This window comes from Chelon labrosus (genome assembly GCF_963514085.1).
Source record: "Chelon labrosus genome assembly, chromosome: 23".
NCBI lineage: Eukaryota > Metazoa > Chordata > Actinopteri > Mugiliformes > Mugilidae > Chelon > Chelon labrosus.
In genome coordinates this window covers 14,041,144-14,066,211 of record NC_140356.1, presented here as the reverse complement: position 1 = coordinate 14,066,211, position 25,068 = coordinate 14,041,144, and the positions used below count along the sequence as shown (strand labels likewise).

The window sequence follows — 25,068 nt, the reverse complement described above, 5'->3', positions numbered from 1 at the left end:
TTCAAGCAGTGGTATCTGAAATGTGTTGGATCTTAAATTTCAAGACAAAACCCACAAGTTGTGCACGTATAATTCATTTATATTTATAAAAAGCCGCATCCCTGGTTCGTTTGAGGCACTGGTGCTGCACTGTGAATGTAGTCTTTGGGGTTTTTATTTTTTTTTTTGTGTGCGAGCCCGAGCCACTGTGCTAGTGGAGCAGAGGGGAGGCTATTCTAAGCAGGCCTGTGAGCGTGCTGCCTTGTGACTCAACATGAGTCAGGGCCACAGTTGTTCGGTCCTAATGTCAAACAGAGGGACTGTACAAGGGGGTAGGGTCAAAGGTGGAGACGGCAAATATAGACGCGCGGAAACGAGCGGGCGATCATCATGGCGAGAGAGAATATTTTTTTTAGCTCCACACTGGCGATATTCCGTACAAATGCTGTGTTACACGTGATAGCGAAAAGCACCGAGGGACGCGTCAAAAGACGAGACGGCGTCGCTGTCGGCGGATGTCTGCCGGTGCATCTGCCTTCGACTGTGTGAAAACGGATGCAAATAGCCATATTCAGTGACCAGCTGGTGGTGTGATTTGTTGTTGCCGAGGTCAACGGAGGAAAAAAATAAAAATAAATAAAAATTTTCACCGCAGTATACGGCTGGCAATCGGCCCAGTGCGGCTGGTGTTAAATAGGTGGCGCGCCAGCGGGCTGGGATATACGCGGCGTGGTCAAATTCACACGGATTTCGCGGCTAAAAGTGAGACTGAATGGCAGGTGGGTTGTGCGAGCCATTTTTTTTTTATTTTTTTTATTTGCCATGTGGAAAACCGATCAAGTGTGTTACTCCCCGTGAGACAGAGTTTATTGCCCTTTTGGTGGGTGAAAAACATCCCTGTGTTTTCTCAGCAGCCGGAGACGGTGAAGCCTTACTTTTATGATCCTATCCAATGGTTGAGGCCGTGTGTGTGTGTGTGTGTGTGTGTGTAGTAAATCACGTCCACTGAGAGCAAAACAGGGGGCTAAGACATATGTGAGATGTGGTATGTTTTTGTGTGTGTGTGCGCACACGCCGACACAAATAAAGACATAAACGCACACGATCGAACAGCACGCACGCACCCACAGGAACAAAACCGAAGCCGGCGACCGTTAATTTCAGTGTTTTTTTGGTCGAGATTTACGTCATGGAGAGAAATCATGATCGCAGGCACGGCATCACCAAGGATACTGCGTTCAGGATCAGGCCTCGTTCGCCCACTCACAAGCGCACCTTAACAAGGCAGAGTTTCCTCACGTCATGTATTGTCTATCAACTATTTTGACCACCAAACACCCTGATGTACGATTTAAAAGATATATTAGTTCACGTTGTCGTGGCGTAGCTGCTTCTGGTCTAGCCGGTGTTAAAGCTCTGCTAACTTTTGTTATGTGCAACTCTTTTGTCAGGTTGCCACAGAAACAGCAGCACATGTATACCGTGGTGACTGGAGTGTGGAGCTTCCTCCACATCCTGCAATTTCCTCACCCATTCAGGCATTTAGATCTTTAGATGTGCTGAAGGTGCGCTGATGCGACTTTCTAGGCCGTTTTTCGTAGTTTCCACGTCACTCCTCGCCGCGCTAATGCACACTCCATGAAAGCCCATACTTAACGTAGCTGTGAGGAAATGTTTGCTTTTTGCGCCGAGTGTACAGCCTAAGGAATGAAATGAGGACAAGCCAGGAGACTGATGCTCCGCGCATAAAGAAGGGCGAGTTTAGGGAGGGGTTACTTTGGGATTTTTGGGGATGACTATTAAGCGTATCTGGGCGTAGACATCTTGGCGAGCGTGGAGGTGAGGGAGCGGGGTGACAAAATGGCCTCCTGCATCGCTTTAAGAGAGGAGAAAAGGAGAGGAGAAACCGACAAGGCAGCGAGAATTAAATGAGGTGGATAGAGAGGGCAACACGTTTAATGTGACGCGCAGATTTAGTGCGACAGAAGGCATATGGTACAAGGCATATAGAGAAAGCAGTGGACAAGAAAATGAGGGTGAAAAGGAGGGAGAGTGAGGGCAAAAACAAGGAACAAAGATCAATACAGAGAGCAGCACTGAAAATGCGATGTGTGCAATAGATAAGGAGCCCCAATCTGACACTTTAAGATGAGCTCGGTATTCTGTTCTGTAGTAACTGCAGGATCGCGAATCCACTCTGATGTGGACTTCAAGATGACAAGCGGCACGCTAATGTCAAAGACACGCCGGGGAAACGTGCACCGCCGAGCGCAGAACGGCAAATGAAAGCGACGTCGAGATGAAAGCTCTGACAAGCCGCGTGGAAGCATCCGAACGGGCTGAAACACAGTTTTCATGCGGCGGCAAAAATTATTCTCTCGCTGCAGCAAACTGCTGCGCGTGTTTGAATGTTTGCGCGCAAGTGTAGTTGGGTCAGCAGTGATCTTTAAAGATCAAACAAATCAATAGCCAGCCTCCTCTGTTTGCGGTGGGTAAGTCGATGCATTGTAAGTAGTGAGGCTCTTTTTTTTCCCCCCCTCATCGCAATTGAATTTTCATCACTTAGCAGGGGACGATTGAAAATTTGTCAGGCTTTGTTAATAGCTTAATTTGAGCGGAATAAAATGTAAATGCAACTCCTGAATTCACACAATGGAAAGAGAGGGAAAAGGCACTGATCTTAGCCATGAGTTTTATCAGATCCCAAATAAGCATCCGCACCGAAGAGCTGGATTCAAAACAAATCCTTACTTTTTAGGAAAAGGATCGGCTTTTCCCTTTAATTCAGAGTTCAAACAAATCTGCTCAGACTTCAGCCCAAAAGAGGAGCTGTGAAGTGGTGTGTTTGTGCAACTGTGCCGGACGTGGGAGGGGGATTATAGTTGAACGTCCAGCGTTTTTTTTGGGCTCGCGTTACAACGGGATCCGGGCTCTGCGCAACGACAGCTGAAGTACAGATGTGCGGCTGCATGTTGTGCTTGTGTAGGAGGGACCGTAGGAGTGAACCTGTGCCAGTCTAACGAAGCCACCTCCGCATGAAAACTGATCAAAGCGTATGCCATCCCTAAAAGAACAGACAGGAAAGAACATTTAAATCCAGCAGCTGCTTATTAATGTCATATGAGAAAATGCTAAAACCTCACGTTTGCGACAGCTAAATTGGGACAATCCTGTACACATGTGAAGATGTATTTTATTAAATGGAAGTTAGAGCTTTTAAAGGGGAGCAAATCTACACATACAAGGGGAAGGAATCCTTTCTGGAACCTTTGGAAGAGCTTCTACACATGTGAAGAAACAGTATGTTTGCAGCACTGCCTTGTTAGCATTACAGATACGTTCAACAATCACTGTTTTCAGTGTCAAGCACTCTGAGCCTCGAAACTTTTCAACAGCATGCGAATCAGAGGAACCGTGTGGCCCCGAGCACAGTGAGGTCTCATCCTCGTTAGCTTTGGTACTCTTGCACCATCCAGGCTGACGAGGACGAGGAGCCAGCCTGGATGGTGTAAGAGTACCTGCCCAACAAGCGAGCCAATAACTAGACAGCAAGATACAGTGTTCTTCTCCCCTTGACACTCTCTTGTCCCTCACTTCAGCCAATTAAACTCGACCAGACACATTAAAGACAGGCATGCAGGCTTCTGTTTGCCTGTCATTTATGTTGTTGACGTAGGAGAAATGACTTCAAACCTAGTTGTGAACCATAGCAAAGGATGTAAACATCAGAGCCTGAAGCTTCAAGTCAGTGGCAACGCACCGTGGTGATAAAAGAAACAGAAGAATTGCAGAATTACTTATTTAATGCTGTGGGGAAAAGGAGGAAGGGGATGTGGTTGAGCTCACAGGGCGAAACGATCAAAGGAAAGGATAAAACACAGAAATGGGAGACAAAGAAAGGTTAGAGGGAGTATGGCTGGGGAGAGGAGAGGAGGAATAGAGGAGGCTCCGGGTAGAAGAGACTTGGCAAGCGTTCACCCTCCCACACTGTTGGCAGCGGCGGCACAAACTGTTTGCTCACAGCAGTACATGCATCTATTAGTATTGTTCCAGGAGATAATAACTCCGTGTGTGATTGCGTGTGGATGTGAGGTGCGACTGTCAGCTCTCAGCCAGAAAGTGGCAAGCGAGCCGCGACGAGGTGGCAGACGAACAATGCGGAGCAGTGATTCTCTAAAATGTACGCGGAAGCGAGCGCGTCTCAGGCTGCGGGTGTGTCAGACTTTGGTGCTAAATGTCAGCAGCAGAGAAAACAATACGGGCCTCGGTGCCAAAGAGAGCGCAGCTCCCGACATCGACAGCTTTCGTTGGACTTAGCAGCAAAGGACGGGCTTGTTGCATGCCGGAAAACACATTTGAGAGTTTAAATCAAGTAGAGAGTGAGATAGTCTGGAAGGAGTAGGTCCGCGGTGGTATGTTTCATTGATTCAAGCCTGGCCTAAAAGCCTGGACACACCAAACTGACTTCAAAGAACGACCAGCAACGACTGAAATGTTGCGACTGAACACATACCAAAGCCTGACAACCAACAGCAAACTAGCATGTACATTCGGGGCAAACCGGAAGACCTAGGATTACCTAGGAAGCTAGGAACCTAGGAGAAGCTAGGAACCTAGGAGAAGCTAGGAACCTAGGAACCTAGGAGAAGCTATATGTCTGTGAAGGTTCTTAGTCATCCAGGTCATGGTATATCCAACAAAGGTTCAAAAAAGGCAACTGGACTTGCCTTTTTTGAACCTTTGTTGAATATACTAGGAGAAGCTAGGAACCTAGGAAGACTTTCAAAAGTCGGTCAACATGTCATTGTGAAAATACTACTGTATTGAACAGTCTTCGTTGATTGCTTACTTCCGTCAATATAATTTTCCCTACTCTTGTACCAATTCCCTAAGATGAACGGCCATTCATCTCGCTTGACACCTCCTGCCAATGATTGAACATGCTCGATTGTCTGAAAAGCAAAGGTCTGAACAGTTCAAACGCTGCAGGCCACATCACAAACCTAGGGTCACTGACACAACCGATGTCAGCTTTGTAAGTGACGGCACCAACAGTTAATCTTCCTAGTCTCAATGCCGACATTTCCCTACCAACGCATGAACAAAGGTAATTTACCGTAGGTCTTGGAAGCCTCAATCACTTTTCAGACAAGCCTAACTGAACACACAAAAACAACAGTGCACTCTCTCTCTTGGAGAGACTCGGCTGGCAACGAAAGCATTTTAAGAATCTGCAGTGCCCCGGCCAGCCTTTCTTGGAACTTCCCCTGCATACACCCCTGCATATTCAGAGAGAGAGAGAGAATCCGCCAGCAAAGGGGTTTAAAGAAACTACATTTCTATAGCTGGCCTCAATTGAAGCAACGCTCATGCACACATACACGCGGCTTCCTGCCTGTCGCCCACTTCTGCCATTAACTTTATCTGCGAGAATTCAAAAGCTGGGAGCCCAATCCCCGTTTTTTTTTTACTGAATAGATTTTGCAAGGCTTGTTCTTCCCTTTATGCCCCCGACTGTCCTCTGGGAAACATAGAAAAAAAAAAAAAAAAGGAGAGGGTGTGCGCATAGCCACTGAGATAGCCTCTTTCTTGTTGGTAAGGGATATAAAGCAATGGAACGAGAGAAGAGGTGGATGGAGGGAGATGCTGAGATGGGGATAAGGGAGCAGGTGTGAGGACGTTATGCTGGGGTAAGCTGGTGAAGGATTACTGCTCCAAATCTCTCCTCTTTCTGGCCTTTATTTGGAGCTTATTTATTCAGATCTTTGAAGCTATATTCCTCCTCGCACCAGGTACACGCACATGCACACGGATAAAGGAGAAAGCAGAGGAAAAAGGCGAGAGAGAGGGGGAAAAAGAAAAAAATAAAGGACCAGACAAGAGGAGATGGGAGGTCTGGGTAGGTGTGCCCTCTACGCAGCGGGGTCCAGACGTTGACAACTCAATAAGCGAGCAAGTGACAGCACGCTGACATGAAACACAGGGACTCACGCTTAAAAGACGGTTAGAGCGAACGGCAGCGCGTGTTGGCTTCTTCAACCATTTGAAAATTCTGCCAGGGAAAACGAGCAGAGGCAGGGAGTGGAAACCGACGGTTTATGACAGCCGACTTTAGCGTGTGTGTGTGTGTGTACAAAAGCCGACTGCGAGTGTGTGTCCTTGTGGTACGTGTTTTAACCCTACAGCCAAGGCAACATCAATGGGTAGCAACTGCTGTGTTGTCAAGGGAACCATTAGCTGAGAGGCTGGTATCTGCTCTGCACTTGCCTGCGCACACATTAATGCTTTTTTTTCATGGATGCTTGTGATTACTAAGGAAATGATCCCTCTTCATATAGATTCCAGGTTGCAAGAGTCTACAGGTGGAGTCCTTGACGACTGCGAAGCAATGCAAAAAACGTAGAGCTGCATCGCGTCTGTTTGATGTATGTGGGGCGAAGACACAAAGAGAGATGAATGTGCCTTTGTCTGGCAAAACTGTCAATATGTTTCGCTGTTGTGTCATAGTCATCAGCAGAATCAATCTAAGCATCAATAAAGCATAGAGGCCTACAGCTATTTCCTCAGGCTGGCTCATCACAGATTCATCTGACACATGGTGAAGGGCAGACTATATACCGTTTCTGGCACTATATACTATCTAGGGCAAACTGCAACAGACAATTCAGTGAGTAGATGATGAAATTCTGCATTAACAGACGAGTACGTGTCAATAAGACGGGTTTATTTCGGCGAGCCTTTCGAACAGAAATAGACTCGGAATTTGCCAAAGGAGGGCAGAATTTATTTGCAGCTGATAAATGTGAACAGACTGTTAATTCTGCCTCCGATGCCAATCGCACGGCATTTCTGTCGCGGTGTCGAGCAGCGTTCATTTTTAGATAACACACACCTAGTGGCGGGCGAGCGGCTCAGACGGGCAACACAGCTGGAGGATTTGAGGGAGGATAACTGCGTGAAACGGTTTTTTTCCCCCCCTTGTGGGTCAACCTCAAAAGAGGGCGAAAAAGAAAAGAGGCTACTTAAAATAACATGGAAGCAAAATCTACAAAAGGGGCTGCAAGTGAGGGTAATAGAAGAAGACACAAAAAGGAGAATGGAAGCGCATGTGTGTGTTCGTGCATTACACTATATCTAGGGAGGAACATAAAATGGCAATGAAGTGAACAACAAATTAAGAAATAAGCAATAACAGTTAAGCTGCTTCATGGGGCAGAACAAGAGATGAAGGAGAATCAGTTGACCGAGGAAGGATTAACAAGACGGGGCGTGGAAGAATAAGAACGGCGGTCAAAGCTGAGGCATTCTCCAACTTGCTTTTAGATCAATTACTGATCTGAGTGAATTTAATAATTAAACACAACAAATGCCCAATGTTGCCAATGTATTTTACACAAGCAAAGTTTTAAAGTTTTAAAGTCGGCCGTGAAGTAAGTTAAATGCATTTGCATAAGCTGCGATGGTGATGAAAAGCCTTTACAATACAAAAAGTTGGCCCAACATTCAGGTAACTACCGTATTGAGCTGTTGTGTGTGCCCCGCCAGACTGGTCTCTGATGTCAATATTTCACATTATCTCCCGATTCTGAGTTTAACTTTAACTGTCTTTCCTTTCTCATTGATTCTAGTTTTCCTTTTATTTGTCATCCGAGTGTCACAAACAGCACCGCAAACACCGGCGGAATAAAATGAGAAACTGAAACGAGCTGTGTACAAAACTGTTCTCTATTAGAACAATAGACTTAGTAGAGGACCGGGTTTAAATAGAGAGCCAGAAGAAGAAAAGAAGTCGAATAATAAGACGGGTAATGACATGTGTATTGACACAGCCAGCAGCCATCTGGCTGGCTGCCTTCAGTGTTCTCAGCCAGACCGAAATTCAATATGTAGTTTGGCTATTTTCCTTTTAAGTGAGAGGGACTGGAGTATAACTTGAGAAAAGGGCAAACAAAGGCAAGACAAAGACGACAGAAGAGTTTTCGCCTTCTCCTGCTGCTTCTATCACTTCTAAAACATATTCGGTCTTCCGGCCTTGGGTTCAGCAGTAATATAAGAAATGGATTAGTCTATGAATGTGAGGACTCCTTATGTCCTATACCTTCATTTTGTGACAATTCAGTGTTCTGCTGGGAAAGGTTTGGACCTGGCATTCATGTGGATGTTACTTAGACATGTTTCACCCACCTAGACCAGACCAGGCACTCCCACCCCTTAGCAATGACACTCCTTGGTACAGGAGTGTAGGAACAACAGCACAAGGTGTTGACCTGGCCTCCAAATTCACTAGATCCCAAACTGATCAAGTATCTGTGGGATGATCCACAGAGGCCCCTAGGACCCAGAGGACCCCACTAACAACATTCTGTTGCCAGACACCACAGGACACCCTCAGAAGGCCCATGTCCATTCTCTGATGAGTCACAACTGTTTTGGAGGCACAAGGGACACCTACACAATATTAGAAAGGTGGTTGTAAAGTTGTGCCCGATTGGTGCACAGCGACAAAAGCGTGGGGTGCAAAAGAAAGAATGAAAAGGGAGATGAAAAATGATACCACAAGTGAGTTCAGAGAGAGTGCATGAGAGCATTATACTATTGCCCTCATTGATGTAGAGGAGTACTGCAGTGCCCTTTATGTAGAGGAAAATGCTGAGAGGATTCAGTGGGTCCCCAAGTACAGCGTGTACCCGTGTCTTTGCACTGTTTGCAGGTTATACTTATCAGGCTGGACGGCCAAGCGGCAGCACATACGTTGAACGCAAGGTCGCCCCCATAAATAAGTTGTGGCGATAAAGCGGTGAGCCGGTTTTCCCCTCTCATCTCCCCATCTCCATTCAGACCCATCCATCTCTGCGTCACCGCGATGGGGTGAATGCGGGCCACTCTAGTCACCTTCAGGCTATAATTGAATACTTTAAAGGAACAAAGGCACCCCAACACAAGTGTGAGCCACACAAAGAGGGTGAGCAGCACTTGAAAACTGCTGCAGAACCAAAAGCTGAGAGTTTGACACCATATGGTCCGAAGTAAGTGTAGATAAGCCGTTTTAAAGGCCTGGACACACCAAAGCAACGTCAAAGAACTACCGTCAAGAAGAAGATCTTCCTGACGCCAACAGCCAACTACAAGGTACATTCTGCACCTACAGACCAGCAGGTAGTCTGCATTTCTAATTCAAAGAAGGAAACCTAAAGATCTTGGACTACTTAGGAAGCTAGGTATATAGAAAGTTCTTCAAATCTTCTTAATTTCTCATCTTAGGCACTGGTTCGCCCAACGGAAGACCCCAGTCAAGGTCGCCTCTCTTACTATACATTCACTCCCCGGTAATTCAACATGCTGATTCAGCTAGTGGCAACAGGGGATGACAAATTGCCAAAACTACCAAAACCGAAATTCAGTCAAACGGAGACTGTCGGCTTGGTGTCACGGCCCAAAGCCAAAATTATCATCAGTACTTAATAGAACTACTATTATTGACATTATACTCCAAAATCTGACTTCAAGGTCAAACTTAAATTAAACTACAACTAGCATGATCTGCGAGTTGCTTTCAACTTTGCCAAACGGAAACATAATTACGACATGTGGCCAGGGTAACACCCTTGAAAGGTGCGTAAAACTCAACAATAAAGAGTCCCAAATATACTCTTCATTGCGCTCTCCATGAGTTCAACAACAAAATGAATGAACAGATTGGGCCACAGGTGGGATTGTTTGCTAGGACAGGACAAGATTTATAATTTCAAATCATTGAAATCTCCATCTGGGGTCACATATTAGAAAATAAAGCATGCATGTGGGTTAGTGTTTTTGGCAACAGGTTACCATATGATGGCAAAAGCCATTAAATATTACTGGTATGGATATCGTCCAAACTGTTCAGCTTGGGCCTTCGTTATGAATGGACGGGGACAGATCTTGTGTGCGGCTATAAAGCAGCAGTAATCTGGACACGGGGCTGCCTTCCACACTCGCGGTTTGTTTAACTACAGTACGTGATGGGAAAAGAGGATCTGACGGGCAGTTCACCGTCCCCGCCGTCTGTCTCGCTGACCAGGAAACCACACCATGCATTATTCATTATGTGTACTCATCCCCTCGCTGTCTGTTTCTCTCTCTCTCACACACATGCCCAAGAAAGTATGAGAAAGAAAAACAAGTCAAAAATAGATTCGGAACCGAAAGGCCCGGCGAAACATTTGTGCCGAGGTGAACAACAGAATGTGGTGTGAGGGAGGGAGGAGAGACGTGGTGATGAGAGTGCGAGATCCAGTACTTGTGTAAATGACCTCAAGCCAAAATAATTCAAGCTTGATCGGAAATCAATGCCAGAGCATGGAAGATGTGAAGAAATCCGATGCTGTCCTGCGGCCCTGGATGCCAAAATAAGACATCTAAAACAGGGTCAGATTCAGGAAGGATGCATCGTGCGTGGTGTTTGTGAAGAATGATAAAATAATCTAAGTACAGATGTGTGGAGACAAATAACAGACTACACAACATTTCCGTTATCAAATAGCCACAGTGTGCCTATTTATTATTGTGATACTGGTAAAAGAATTACCCCACACACACACAAACACAGAGACACACACTCGTGCTACGGAAAGTAAAATCCTCCTGATATTACAAAGGTATTGGGTTTATTAGGATTTAATTAAAATGCTCACCAAGAACTGTTATTAAAGAGAGAGATCTGTAGAGGCAGGCATTAGCAAGGCATCTGTGATGCCACGCTGGCACAGTGACTCATCAGCGCTGCACAACACAACCTCCTGCAGGTCTGAAGGCAGCCTGTGCCAACCCCCACCCATGGCAGCCTGGCGTACACAGTGTTCATGTCACAAGTCGGGGACGGTGGGCGCCCGAGGGGAGGAGGGGGACCCCTTTCGGGCACAACTTGGCTAGGTTTGCGACGCCACATGAGACCGAAAATTGACACCCCGCGGAGACAGAGGTAAGCTCCTGTGCGTGTTTATGTGTATTTGGCAGTTGTGTTGAACTGCTAAGCCAATTTTTATTTTTAACTAAATTACAACAATTATGATGATTCATTTTTAAATGTCACTATTGAATCTCTTTTTTTTTTAACTAGAGCTGAAAGTTCAGCTGAAGTAAGGGGTGCAATACTTTATTTAAAATGGACCTTCGGACCTTCTCACTCATTGAAATACTTGGAAAATAAAATTTTCAACCCTAGAGTGTTATTGTAGGGCTTGGGAGGACTTTTTTTCAAAATTTTTGGAAAGTTGAATGAATTTACCATATATGTTTCCTTGCCCTTTAAGTGGTAAACAAATATAAACATGTATTTAGACCATTAGAACATAAGTGCTCGGGCTCTTGTCAACATTATCGCATTAGCCAACATTAGGACACTTCTTCGTGGTACCTAATAAGGCAGTTACGCTCAGCGTTCATGCAGAGTTGGACCTTGCAGATCACATTTGACCCCGATTTGACCTGAGAATGCCCCATAAAGGGTGACAAGCTCACTCAGGTCCACCCCTCCATCAGCCCCAAGCTCCTCCAAAATTTGGTCATTTCTGACTCCGAAATACTCCAGTTGGCAACGGGCTATCGCCAAACTTAAGGCTTCAAAATGGTTCACTAATATATGGGTGACATCCCTGAGGCTACATTCACCTTTTATGGTTCTTTGAAACTGCAAAGGAATAAATCATTATTTCAGGTACGTCCACAAAACGTTTGATTTCACATTCGGTGACCATGGCCCTTGTCATATATGTGATTTTTTTTTCTTTGCATATCAACAAGTGGGACTAAATGCTATCAGAATTTCTAAGTGAGAAATAAAGATAAATGCGAGTGAGTAGGCAGTCAGAGCTAAGCAGTTAGATGAGAGACCACCCAGACTGAATGAGGTCAATAGAACTGACAGTATACGTAGGCGGAACAGTACACCACATATTACTGTCCACTTAGCCTGCTCTCATCCCTGCTCAAGCACTCCATCTCTGCTTCACCCCCATTTTCTTATTCTTGTTTCCTCTCCCACCTGCTGATAAGTTACGCAACGGGAAAAAAAAAAAAATCACACAGCACACAGCGATGGTTTCAATCTGAGGTCGTTTCTGAGTTAATTAATTCAAACTACAGAAGAAAAACAATATTATTTACCACAAGATGGATGCATTTGGGAATCAGAAAAAATGTGAGGCCATTCAGCAAAAGCTGAAAAAAATCAATATTTCAAAAGAAATAAATAACTCCATCCTCAAAGAATCAAATAGCAGAGATATCTTTTTTATTTCTTCTTTTTTTTTTTCCCCAGTGTGTAACTTTGAAATATGACGCACGTCAAATCAAGGCCAGCATCATGCCGTCATCCCGCGCGTCAAATTGTCACTCTGCAGCCATCTCCAGTTGGCATGGCGTGCATTATGTTAATGAGGCACTGGGGATAATTTAAATATTCCTTCGCTTACTCGCGTCTTTTATTAACACGACACCGCTAAACATGCACCCGTGTCTGGCTGACTCATCCCAGATAAACACGTCAATGCAGTAAAAATTTGTGTTTTCGCACCGCTCCTGGTTAGCTTTTGAAGTTGCCACCCAAAAAGCACACAGGGGAAAAAACCAACAGAGAGGCTCTGTGACTGAGATAGTGAATGGATGTTTTTTTTTTTTTGTCAATGGAAGGTGGGAGGTGAGAGAAATTAAATGGAAGACATCAAAAAAGAAAAAGGGAAATGTCTGGGGAGTGGTGTTTACCGATGATTTTTTTTTCCTCCCTTCCTCAGAATTTCAATGCTGCTGTTTTGGTTGCACGCTGGGAACGGGAACAGTGTCTGTCAGAGATTAACACTACACAGCGAGAGAGGCAGGAAGAAAAGAGGGAGGAATGGAAGAGAGGGAGGGAGGGATAGAGGAAGACAGAGCTGATAAAGACAAAAGTGATTTTTTGAAAAGAGGGGAGTCTGGAAGTGAAAGGAATCTTTCAAAAGGCGTCAGAGGATCACCCGAGAGACACGGAGGGAAATTGGGGGTGGTGGTGAAGGGGGAGCGTGTTGGTGGGGGTTATAAATAGGCCTCTCCCCTCACTGGATGCCACATTAATTATGCATGTCTGCATCAGGAGAAATTAAAACATCGCCGTGTGGCAGTTTAGAGAGAAATTGTGGAAAGGAACGGTGGGAGAAGAGAGGGAGCCAGTCAGAGATTTTTTAAAAAAGGGGACGCCAAAGACGAGGCGAGAGTGAAGCACAAATTAGTGGAAGAAAAGGAAAGTGGGAAGGGAAAAAAAAGGGTATTAGTGAAAGACCAAAACAGTGGTACAAAAGAAAGAAAAGAGATAAGTGCGCTCATGCCTGCACCCAAACTCAATTTCAAAGGACACAAGGGAAAGAAAAACGGCTAATTACAGAGTAGCGAAACGAGCGGCGGTGAAAAAAGCACCCAGGCCACCGAGTCAACATGTCATCAGCTCAACAAAGTCGAGATGGCTGTCGAGCGGCGCGAGCGACTAAAATATTTTATGAATGCAAATGAGCGCGCCACTGTAACCCAAATCAAACGTTATTCACGTGAGGCCACGTCGGGAACATCTCGAAAAGCTGCCGCAATCAGATGCTATTCAGAGGCGAATCAACGGCAGAATCTCATGCTAATGAAATGAAATGATCCATATTCATGCTGGAGCGCGACACACCTTAATAACGCGTTTCGGCTTTGCTCGCCGTGCCGCGCGGAGAGACGGGGGAGAAGGATGGATCAAGGGCACGGACCGGTTCTTCCTTCACGCGCGTCATCGTCGCTTTGTTTCCGAACTTTTCTCGTTAGAGCTCCTGCACTTCCTCTCACCTTTTCGGGGCCCGGCTTCCTCTCAGGCAACTCGATCCTGTGTCACTGTCAGGGGCTGTGTAACATTACACTATGTAACTCTATCTACTCCTTGCAATGATCCAATTTGTGGAGGGAAATACTTTTTTTTTTTTTTTTTTTTTAAAAACACACACAAGAATGTCACCTAAACTTTCTGCTCAGGGATTTTGATCTAATAATCGCGCCTTTTTTCCTGGAAAAGTGACAGCTAATATGTGCGAACGCTCCGCTTTGTTGTTATCTGCTCGAATGTGTCCCTCTGAGAGTGTGAGTGTGTTCATATTAAACCAAACAGCAGGTCAGTGCAGCCAGCCAGCCAGCCCCCACACTGGGCTCCAGACTCATTATGCGGCTCGGCCCTGCCTGCTAACTCCCACCTACCTGTGAAAAAAACTTGCTGAGACCACCAGCGAATAGCAAGGGAGAAAATGTGTGAGCGCCGGATCGTGTACGGACGGACGGAGGGCGCGGCGGAGCACGTGGGCAAGTCTTTGATAAACCGCAAATAAATCACGCACCTCTGCTCTGCAAAACCGCATCCCTGTCAATGCTAGGAGCATCCCCGTGTTCCTTCTATCAGCCATTTCACAGGCGAGGCTTTTTTAATGCAACCTATGTTACCGGTCCACCTGGCTAAGGCTCCATTTCCATGACAATTAAACACCAGAGGACGGTGGAGTCAGCCACCTTACGCAGGAAAAAGCCCTTTAAAAAGGGAAGATAGGAATGGAGAGGGAGAGCAGGGGGGAAAAAAAGCAACAGAGAGAAGAGTGTGTGGCCTGGATAAGTGGTAGCAGGATTATAGCTAGTTCCATCATGGCTTTGGTCCGTTCACTGCTTCTTATATAAACCTATTAGCATGTGAATGAACTGGCACACAGTGGATGGAGTTTTCTAAAGCGCAGGAGCACCGATCCACTATCAGGTGAGCTTTCTGTAAACTGGGAATAAGCCGAGGAGGATGGTGTGTGCGTGTGTGTGTGGGTAGGTTTGTGTGCGGCCTTGGTCTACTCGATATTTGTTCGACAGAATGGAATTTCTGTAGAGAGCTGACAACACTCAAGGGAAGGGTACAGTGCTTCAGAATGCAGCACTGAAGCACAATTGGGAGTAAACAACTTAATCAGCTTATTGAAGACAATGGCCCTATCTTTGTACAAATTGTCTTGACAATAGGCTGACATTAGGTTTGATGCAAGACAAGAGAAACTCTCACTTCACACTGAGAACAAATTAAGTGTCAATGGAGGATATACCGTCTAAACACTTTCCTAGGACCCTAGATTGACCGAGAACCTTTACATACGTTGGAAATACTGGATTTAATTACACAAAACACTAGAAAATAGATATATTTGTTGGTTAAATCGGTTTAGATACCGGCAGTGCGGCAGAATTCGAGCCTTAGCTGCTTCTGTATCAGTTGGTAAAAGGAATAATTTCCTTCTCACGTCTCTAAACCAAAATCTTGTGCTAAAAAGAAACTAAAAAAAAGAAGTGTGAAAGTAGAGACGCAGCAAAGTAAAGCAGCAACCAGAACTTGGACTGCAAACATTAAAGCACAGCACAAAAGCCAAAATAGCAAAAAAAAAAAAGTGTCCAACATGGGAATGGGCACCGAAACAATAGGAAATGATAAAAGCAGGGCCAGGATGTTCTGCTTCATTGCTTACCTCCCTTTGCAGCACCAGCTCTTTGGTGAACAGCATGGCCTCGTCACTGAAGGGTTCGGCCACCTGCATCCCTCCGGGCATATTCCGGGAACTGCGTGGACATTCGATACCTGGCCAAAGACAAAGAGACCGGCGCAGGAGTTAAAGGTCGGCACAGCTGCTAATCAAAAGAAGAGCGAGATTCCCCCCCTAAAAAAAGTTTATTTGTCTTAAAAACAATCTGAAATAGAAAAGGAATTAAGGGAAAATATCCAGTGAAAAGACTTGTATCCTTAGTGCTCGGGACCTATTGGTGCTCCCCGACAACCGATTCCACATCAAGCATCCTCCTCATCCCTCTTAATGGGTCAAGGTCAAAATCTCTTTGCCACACCATTTCACAAACGCACGTCAGTGGCACAATACAGATTAACCAGCCACACTATCATCTGCACTAAATGGGTAATTGGCCGTCGAGGGGTCAGTACTGAGTGCATGAAGCACTTCTGTATAACCCATTTCCACTGAATGCAGGTCTTTTGTACCCTTTGACGTTTTTCAGAACCCTTTATAGTCGACAGATAGGAATTAATAAGGGGCAAAAGCAGAGGTAAAAAAAGGGAACGAGTGGACAAAATGATCATATAATACTGAAGAATGTCTACATGTGATCCATTAGGTGGCCGTCTGTTTAACCCTCATTGGTGGTACTAGTCAGACCTCTATAGGTGGTTTTTCAACCATGTACAAGGGTCTGTAGGACTCCCTAGCTTTATAGCCTCCCAACTAATAGCTCAGTAGCTCTTCTGCTTCCCCCCACATTGACTACTGCCACCTGCTGGTATTGGAGGGAGTTATTTCCCTTCCTGCAGGGGGCCGAATGTATGTGCCATCTGGTCGTTGGCTGAAGGAGTCTTTGCGGTGTGTTCAGTTGCAACTTTTTGGTCCAAACGCAGGTGACATGAGGCGATATTCACAGTTGGCTTTCATTGCCGGTAGTTCTTCGATTTGAGTTGGGTATATCCGGGCCTTTAGGTTTTCTGGGGGTATTGTGTTAATCTTGGTCCAATTCAGGACTTCTGCATCTGCAGCCGCAACCGGGTGAGCCGGCAAAGCTTCAATCGACCCTGCTTTAACCACTACAATTGTACACCAATAAGCAGGTTGCTGCTCCGTTGTTTATGCAGAGTAATGATGGTTTCTGTCGGGAGCTGAGCCCTCCAGCGTTGTGCTAATCATCGGCATCAGCTCTCTCCTAGGGTTTTTCTTTCCTCTTTGACTCAAGGTTTAATTTAATACGCTTCAATGTCATGACAGATACACTGCTATAGGATGGACTCGTAAATACGTGGCAGAGGAGTAAAAATCTAATCCGTTTGGGCAGCTTGGAGACTCATTGGTTAGCACGGCCATCTCACTGTAAGACCATCATATGGGCTTTGAATCCGACTCTCTGTCCTTGTAGGGTTTGTTTATGCACTCGCCGCGTTTCCTTGGAGTTCTTTTGAATGATGATGTGTTTGTATATGAAGTGTTTCTGACACTTTTTGCTCAGGGAAACGCTGCCAAGCTCTTCCTCTGTTGCGACGTACTGATGGAAAAAATAATAACTTGGAATGGATGTTGTTAGATGGGGATGAAATTACATCCGGTGTATATAGCCTTTGTGTTTTCGGGTCTTTCGCATACACATATTTCGCTGCTTTTTGCATCGGAAAGTTTGTAAATCCATCAGTATTTTACGGCGATATTAATCTGGGACATAACAGGTGGGCCTAAACATTGATTGCTGCACTTTCAAAGGAAATCTATTGAGATCTGCTCTACATCCCATGTTTGTTTTTTATTATTCTCTTCTAAATTGTAATACAATTTTTGTTTTAAGCCAATTTCTAATAAACAGAATTTGAAATATAGGTCTATCTTGTGCCTCCAAAACAGTTGGGATTCATTAGGGAATGGACGTGGGCCTTCTGAGGGTGTCCTGTGGTGTCTGGCAACACAATGTTGTTAGTGGGGGCCTTTGGGTCCTATGGGTTGAGGGAAGGGGCCAATGTGGATCATCCCACAGACACTTGATCAGTTTGGGATCTAGTGAATTTGGAGGCCGGGTCAACACCTTGTGCTGTTCTTCATGTTTTTTGAGTTGTTCTTAAACCATTTTTGTGTGTGTGTCTGTGTCAGGCTGCATCCTGCTGGGGATGGCTGCTGCCTTCAAGGAGTGTCATTGCTATGGGGTGGGGGTGGCTGGTCTGGTCTAGGTGGGTGGCACATGTCTAAGCAAGATCGAAATGAATGAGAGGTGCAAAAGTTTCCCAACAGATCATTGTATTGTCACAAGATAGTCAATGACATTTATTTCACCTGTCAGTGGTTTTAATGTAGTGGCTGATCGGTGTATTGTAAATGGCTGAAAGGGTTTTAGAGAGATTTTGAATTTATTAAGTGATTTTTTTCCTCATCCTTTCCAGCAAGCAAGTTACAAGATGATTGTTACTGGTTACACAACTGAATACATGAAGACCCCCAAGCCAAAAGCGAGACCACCCCATTGCACATTAGTATAATGAGGCAGCTAACCTAATTAACAAGCTAGAAACAGTATTGTGGGTTATTTTATGATTTTACAACTGTATTGAAGAAACTAGCTTTTTTTTTTCCTGTATTTTTTCTTAATCTTGATCTTTTGGTTTAATACTTTCTGTTCCCTACATGGTCGTGTCCGTCCCATTTATGAGAACAAGAACAGGAGACATCAGCGTATTCACCCAGGCCAGGGAAGGGGAAAATGACCCAGGAAAGGCAAAATGAGGCCACAGGACAGTCAGCACCCAAGAGTAACTAAGAACTGTTGAGTCAACCTTCTGTAAGACATGAAGGTCTACGAGTGCGCAGCGGAGAGCTTTAAAAACCAAACAGCCTCATGCAGGTTTCCTGCTGCTGATCTAATAGTTTGTTCTTCAGTAATCCCCCCTTCGCTTATTTTTTAATGTAAACTTGAAATGGAATTTTAAGAGAACAAGTCGAAAGATCTAAAATGCCAAGGAGATGAAAACGAACGAACGCTACAAAATATGAACAAAACTAAGTGCGGATTTGTGTGGCTGACTAACTGAGAAAGTGAATACCTCCCAAGGCGGAGCAACGTGAATTTCTGATTTGTTGACATAATCACAGAAAAACGTGCCTTGACCACCGCTTCTGAACATGTGTGTTTTTATGATTAATACAGCTCCCCTGTCCTGTGACCTTTGGACATTGCTTGCCTGCAAATATCAGTTTGTAGTGTCCATGTTGTTTCCACATACCAACTTAAACGCAGAAAGACAACTCAGGAAATAAAGAATATAAAACTAAACGGATTTAATTTCCGTTTTTCCTTAATTGACGCATAAACATGGACAGAAAATGTGATCTTGTTCCTCACTGTATATCAGGCAATGAATGAATTATATTTACTGGATGTATTCTATTAGGTTTACAATACAATAAAAAATGAAATAAAATAAAGCTTCCTGTAGAGCAGAGAGGCGGAGGAGGAAAAGACACCGATGGCCAAGATCATCTGAAAGTATTTATAGAAGTGGACCAGGACAGGGCTTCCACATGGGACACGGTAGCTACAACACTGCCAGAATAAAGAGACCAGGAGAGATGAGGGATGCAGAATAAAGGAAAAAGAAAAACACAAGAGAGAAAAAGGCTGCGGGAGGGGTAAATGCTGCACGCTGTTAGCACAAAATTGGTGTATGAAGTAACTGCAGAGAGGGAGATATTTGAGTTTCTGCTTGGGTTGGCTGGAACTACGATAAGGGCTGGAATTGTGTTTTTTTTTTCCGCCCCCTCGCATAATCCCCTAGAAAAGACTACTCGTGAATGTAATACACAAAGAAGTCAAGTTTAATTGTATAGCACATACAGTACGCGGGGTTTACAGGCCCACAGGAGCAACAATTTTCAAGACTGCCAAAGCTCTCTAAGAGGACAAAAACATCCCCAAAACATTAATAAAGAAAGAAAAAAGGGATTTTAATCCAAAAGGGGTTTATAATGGGTCAAATTCTAATGTTATAATCCCAGATGAGAAGTCGCATTAAATAAGTTTGTAGTAAAATACACACTGCGTGCTCCCCTTAAATGACCTAACTGCATTCAACGTCTCACACTTACTGTAGTGTTCTCCCTGCAGCATTCAAACCAAGCCAGGGAGTCACTTAGCACAGCCAATTTTAACCTGCACCGCGATACATAACTCACGCCTGACACCGAGATAAACATCTGGGTCAAACTCCAGGATATCCATCTTATCTGATCTCGGAGACAAACAAGACATACACTGATCATTCTGACACTGCGCCGTGTACCAAAGCAAACACACACACACACAGGATGCTGCGGTACAGCTGCTCATCATTTTGGCCTTAGGTAAACCCACATGTCAATCCACCGTACACCGCATCAATCATCTTATTTGATTTGTGCGACAAGATTTTCCCATTTTAAAGCGCCTCCGTCGGGCTTTCGGAGACAGAACTGGAAACAAATGAAGTAATGACTGGTTCTCCTCGGAACAAAACGGATGCACAATTGAATTAACAGACTTAAGAATTAACTTATGTCGTTTCCTTCTATAACCCAACTCCTAAAAGACAACAAGCTATCAGCAGCTTTATTCAATTTAATTTAATTGCTTTTTCCTTCCCTCTTGTGAAGGCTCGGAGATGGCTGGGGTGGCACCGTGCACAAGATGTAAAGTTTTAATCTGTGATTTGGGGTGAGCCACGCCACTGATGAAATACTGCCTGCCTGGCCCCTTGGCTCGAACACACACAGACAAGTTTCTTGCTCAGTCAGGAACACACATGCTTTAGTTCTTTGGCATCACCCCAAAAGACCGGACCCTCCATCTGGACACTTGTCCTCGCTAATTATTTTCCATTAATCTAAGCCTTTTTCCCCCCACAATCGTTCTCCATATCAAAATCAAGTGTTTCTATAGACACAAAAACCTTAAAGAAAGGCAACTGGACTTGTAGAGTTTCTTGAGTCTCTCAAGTCCAGTTGCTTTTCTTAAATGTTTTTGGATATACCATGACCTGGATGACTGAGAACCTTCAGAGACAACTGATATAGGCAACTACATTCCATCCCCTGACTTTGTGGGCAATCCCTGATCTGGTTGAATAGCCAATTGTTCGTCTTACTCGTTGCTCACTATCAAAGTCAACTGGAGTTGTTGAGTTTTCTTGAAGACGTTTTGCTTTACTCATGCAAGTAGCTTCTTAGTAGGAACATCTGCTCACTGTGCTTGTTATGCTAACAACCAGAAACTGGTGCAGCTGGTTGTTAGCATAACAAGCAAGTTTTCAGGAGGAGTTCCTATTTAAACCTCAGACTTCCCACCAGTCCCCAGGAACTGAAGAAGCTACTTGGATGAGTGGTGAAACGTCTTCTCAAAAAACTCTACAAGTCCAGGTGCCTTTTTTGAACCTTTGTTGGATATACCATGACCTGAAAGACTGAGAACCTTCACAGACATACCTATTAAAGAATCTTGCAGGCCTTGCTAACCACTTCTCTTTGCTTACAGTTTTGTGGTAGCTACGCTAATCTCTAAACTCCCGGAAAGGTATCGGCAGCCTTCGAGTGGCCTTTACCTTTATCTACCTCTCTGCAAGAAAGCAGATGAATATTTCATAAAACGCAACTGTTGCTCTCTAATCCCTCCGTTGAGTCATAGTAAGATTAATTCAATTCAACAAATCATTAGGATTCTTCTCTGAACGGGGGAGGTTTGACTGAGATATAATCTGCCATCAATTTACAATACGGTTTTAAATTCTGCCCCCGAGAAGTTTCACCCCAATTCACACCTTGCGACTGGAGACTCTGACTGATAATGGGCCGTTAGAAAATCGTTCATCGGAGAAAGAGGCCAAGGCCCCCCAACATCAGGTAAGTATCTAGCCGTTAACAGACTCTTGTCAAGCGAGTTTCTGATGCGTTACACCCACAGATGTTCCTATTTAAACCTCAACTCCCCACCAGCCCTTTAGGACAGAAGAAGCTACTCGGATGACTGGGGAAATGTCTACCTGTCACTCTACAGATGCCTTTCTTTAACGTTTCTGGATACATCCTTAGGACTGAAACAATGCCAACGCACAAATGATGCATACTTCTTTCAGCATTTAGCGATTCCAGTTCCAATTGTTCTCACAAACCAAAACTAATTGGATAAATTCGTATGCATCCATTCCCCACAAGCATTTCCCTATACTTTGTAATTGAATGTGCTTTCAGTTGACCCAGCATACATAGAGAACGGGATTGAGTCGACCCCTCTCTTCCTCTACTAACCAAGCCAGATAATGAGCTTCATCTGGGAGGAATGGGTCTGGAGGGAACGTGGCGATGCGCAGCTGCCGTGCATTATGCGCCGCAGTGTACACGAATGTATATCATGTCGCAAATTCCTACGCCAGCAATGTGCATATTGATGAGCCGCTGCGTTTTTTTGCCCGTAACCCGACAGACGCTTGTGCTCTCGCCTTTGGCGCGTCTGCAGGTATAAATGGATACTTGTGGGATGCGCGCGGCTCAGTATGAATGCCATTAGTGTGTCTCTCTTAAATGTTATTAAGTTACTAATGCTTCAATTTTGACAAGCTGCTGACAGGATATAATTAGCACTGCGACAGGCAAACAAACAAAGACCTAAAAGCTGGGGAGGTGTGTAAGTGCTTGAATGTGTGTGTGAATTCGGGCTCCAAAACTCATACGTCTTTCCTAATCACCCATGACGCCATCATCCCATTTAAATGTCCATCTTATTAATTTTCACAGCGCTTCCCTGTTTGTTACTCTGAGGCGGCTATCCCCTTTAATAGCTGCCTCAATGGATAAAGGCTAAAATAAATTTAAAAAAAAAAAGTCCAGCAGTGAGTGAAAGATGGAGGTGGGCAAGGCAAATAGGTTAGAGAGATGTACAGGGGTATAGCAGGGAGTCAATAGGCAAAGCGAGCACATTGTTTGGGAAAATCCTAGGATTGTTTGACTATCCCTCGGTTTTATCCATTCAGTCCATCTCTCAACCTCACCATCATCTTACTGGGACTCTCTAAAGTAAGGCCTCATTACCTCAGACAAGGCTTAGGCAATGTTAGGTCCATTTATCTAAAGCGCAAAACGGTGACCGGGAAGTCCGCCTTTCCAACATTTAATTTGCTTGAATGAGGAATCATTCTTTCATGCTTTAAATTAAATCTGCTACTTTTGACGGGGTCGGTTGTATTTGCATGAACCGTCGGAAGTATGGACCGCACATAAAAACAAAGCCTTCGTGACGTCGGCCGTGTTATTTCAGTAGAGCAGTTTTGAAGCTCAATGTGATGACTCTGGACGTCACCATCTTGGAAAACTCCAAAAACGGGCAAAGGCCTGGAGTGTGAGTAGAGCTGACGAAAAGCTAGGGATAGGTCTACGGGCATTGACTCATTTTCACGTTACGCCTCAAGTGGGCGTTTGAGGAACTGCAGAGTTCGGCAGTTTTAAGTTAGACATGAGCGTATTTGCACAAGTTTCTGAGAGCTTGCTTTCCGTCTCATTCGATGGTTACGGTTAATGATTGAATTGTCTGTAAGCTAATGCAGCTCATAAACTGGGTTTAGGATCAAGTGTATAGCTCCTAGTGCCGCAACTTCAACACCAATAATGTGCTACAGACAAAAACAAAAAGGTTATTTCTTCCCTGCCAACAATTATGTCATGCAGCAGGCTTTAATAAATGCCTCCAGGTGTCAAAGCGACCATGCCTCCAGGTTTCTAATATGTGTGTGAATAATAATGATAGGATGTGCTGTTAGACTGGAATTATGTGGAGGTCATAGAGGAGCACAACAGCATTCTATTTGTAGACGTTTTCTTACTAACGTGCTACTGTGTTAACTTTTTTGCAACTCCTGTGTTTTAGGGACTAAGTCTAAAAGTTTTCTGCTCCACCTTTCCGCCATCTTTTTATCTGCCCTCACACAATGCTGGGAAGTGTGTACCATCACAACTGCGCATATACACGTACACCAACACAACCGTATACACACTGTGATATCAAAATCAGAAGAAATGGCACTAAGCCACACACTGTGTGACGGCTAATGCTCCTTGCTGACACTGTAAATCTCTGTGTCCGAGTGATGGGTGCTTCATCACTCTGACAGTCTGCTGCTCGACGTACCTTCAGGAGTAACTTTGAAAGTACACTTCACCTGCTGTGGCCTTCGTGAAAGCCATTGAAGTCAATAAACTTTTATAGCCTTTTCACTGCCTGGGCTCCCTCAGCTTCAACAGGCCTTTACACCCGCGATACTTCATATCGCTTGAACTTTCTTTGTCTTCCCTTTACCGTACCCCTCCTTTTCTTTAACCTCCACGTCTTTTCAGCCTCCTCATCTTACTTCTGCTCCTCCTTTCATCATCCTTTGGAAACCCCCTCGCCACGCTCCCAAATCCCTTTCCTGTACAGAAACAGGATGACTCTTTTACCCTTTATCAGGGTTCCACACGGAAGCAACGCTGCGCAGGCCAACGAGTGTAAGGAGAAGAAAGCGAAGGTGATGTGGGAAGAGAGTGACGGGAAGTACCCCTTCAACTCCTGAAGCACACCTCCGGCCCTCTTTGAAGCAAGGGCTCCTCTTGTTACCTCATCCCCCGTCTTCCTCTTAAACCACTGTCCTAATCCGTCAAGGAAAACTCTGGAAAAGGGAAGGAGACTCTGAAGCTTCAAGGTGCTTGCAACGGGCCCGCTTCAGTGTTAAATCAGGACAAATAATAAAAACAAAAGAATAAAATCGCTGCCGGCTAAAGCAAGCTGGGAGTTCAAATTCAAATTTGCAGCGTTACATCACTTGCCGCCTTGGGATCATTTCATTTGCGGCGCTACTGTAAACAGTTTGTTCTTCAATGGCCTCCCACAACAGCGTGGAAGAATAAAAAATTTGCCACGATGAATAGAGTCTGAAGAAGCTAATGAAACAGATGAGCAATGCAGGACTTGTTTTGCGAATGTATTTACTATTCGTCCGCATGCAGTCAATGTTTACTCAACACTCAGAGCGAGATACTAACGCCAGAGCTTATAGAAGACATCTTTCAACCTTTAATACAGAACGAACCTTGCAAAGGCATCAAAATAGCATACTTGTAAAAATCTTATGATTAAGGTAATGAGATGTGCATCATGGGGGCGGGCTTACTGACACTGCTCTGTTGCTTTACTGTATAAACACCCATCAGGCATAACATTATGACCACCTTCCTAATATTGTGTAGGTCTCCCTGGTTTGGAGGCACAATCCAAAACAGTTGTGACTCATCAGAGAATGGACATGGGCCTTCTGAGGGTGTCCTGTGGTGTCTTGCAAAACAATGCGAGGGTCCTATGGGTTGAGGGGAGGGGCCTCCGTGGATCATTTATACATAATGCACTATAGGCATGAGTAATAAATGTGTCACCATACGCCTCTTTCACGATAAAGGTTTCAAAATTAAGTGCAGAGACACGTGCGCTCCCGACATATATTAATTTTCT

General features: G+C 44.7%; 1 protein-coding gene across 1 annotated transcript in view; it reads right to left on the bottom strand.

The window, feature by feature from the left end:
* The window catches only part of snd1 (staphylococcal nuclease and tudor domain containing 1), a 174,864-nt gene that overhangs the window by 97,998 nt on the left and 51,798 nt on the right, over positions 1-25,068 (bottom strand). Inside the window, exon 16 of the mRNA XM_084573206.1 lies at positions 15,504-15,613. Within this exon, the coding sequence (XP_084429332.1) occupies positions 15,504-15,613 (110 nt within the window). The remainder of the gene's footprint in view (positions 1-15,503; positions 15,614-25,068) is intronic.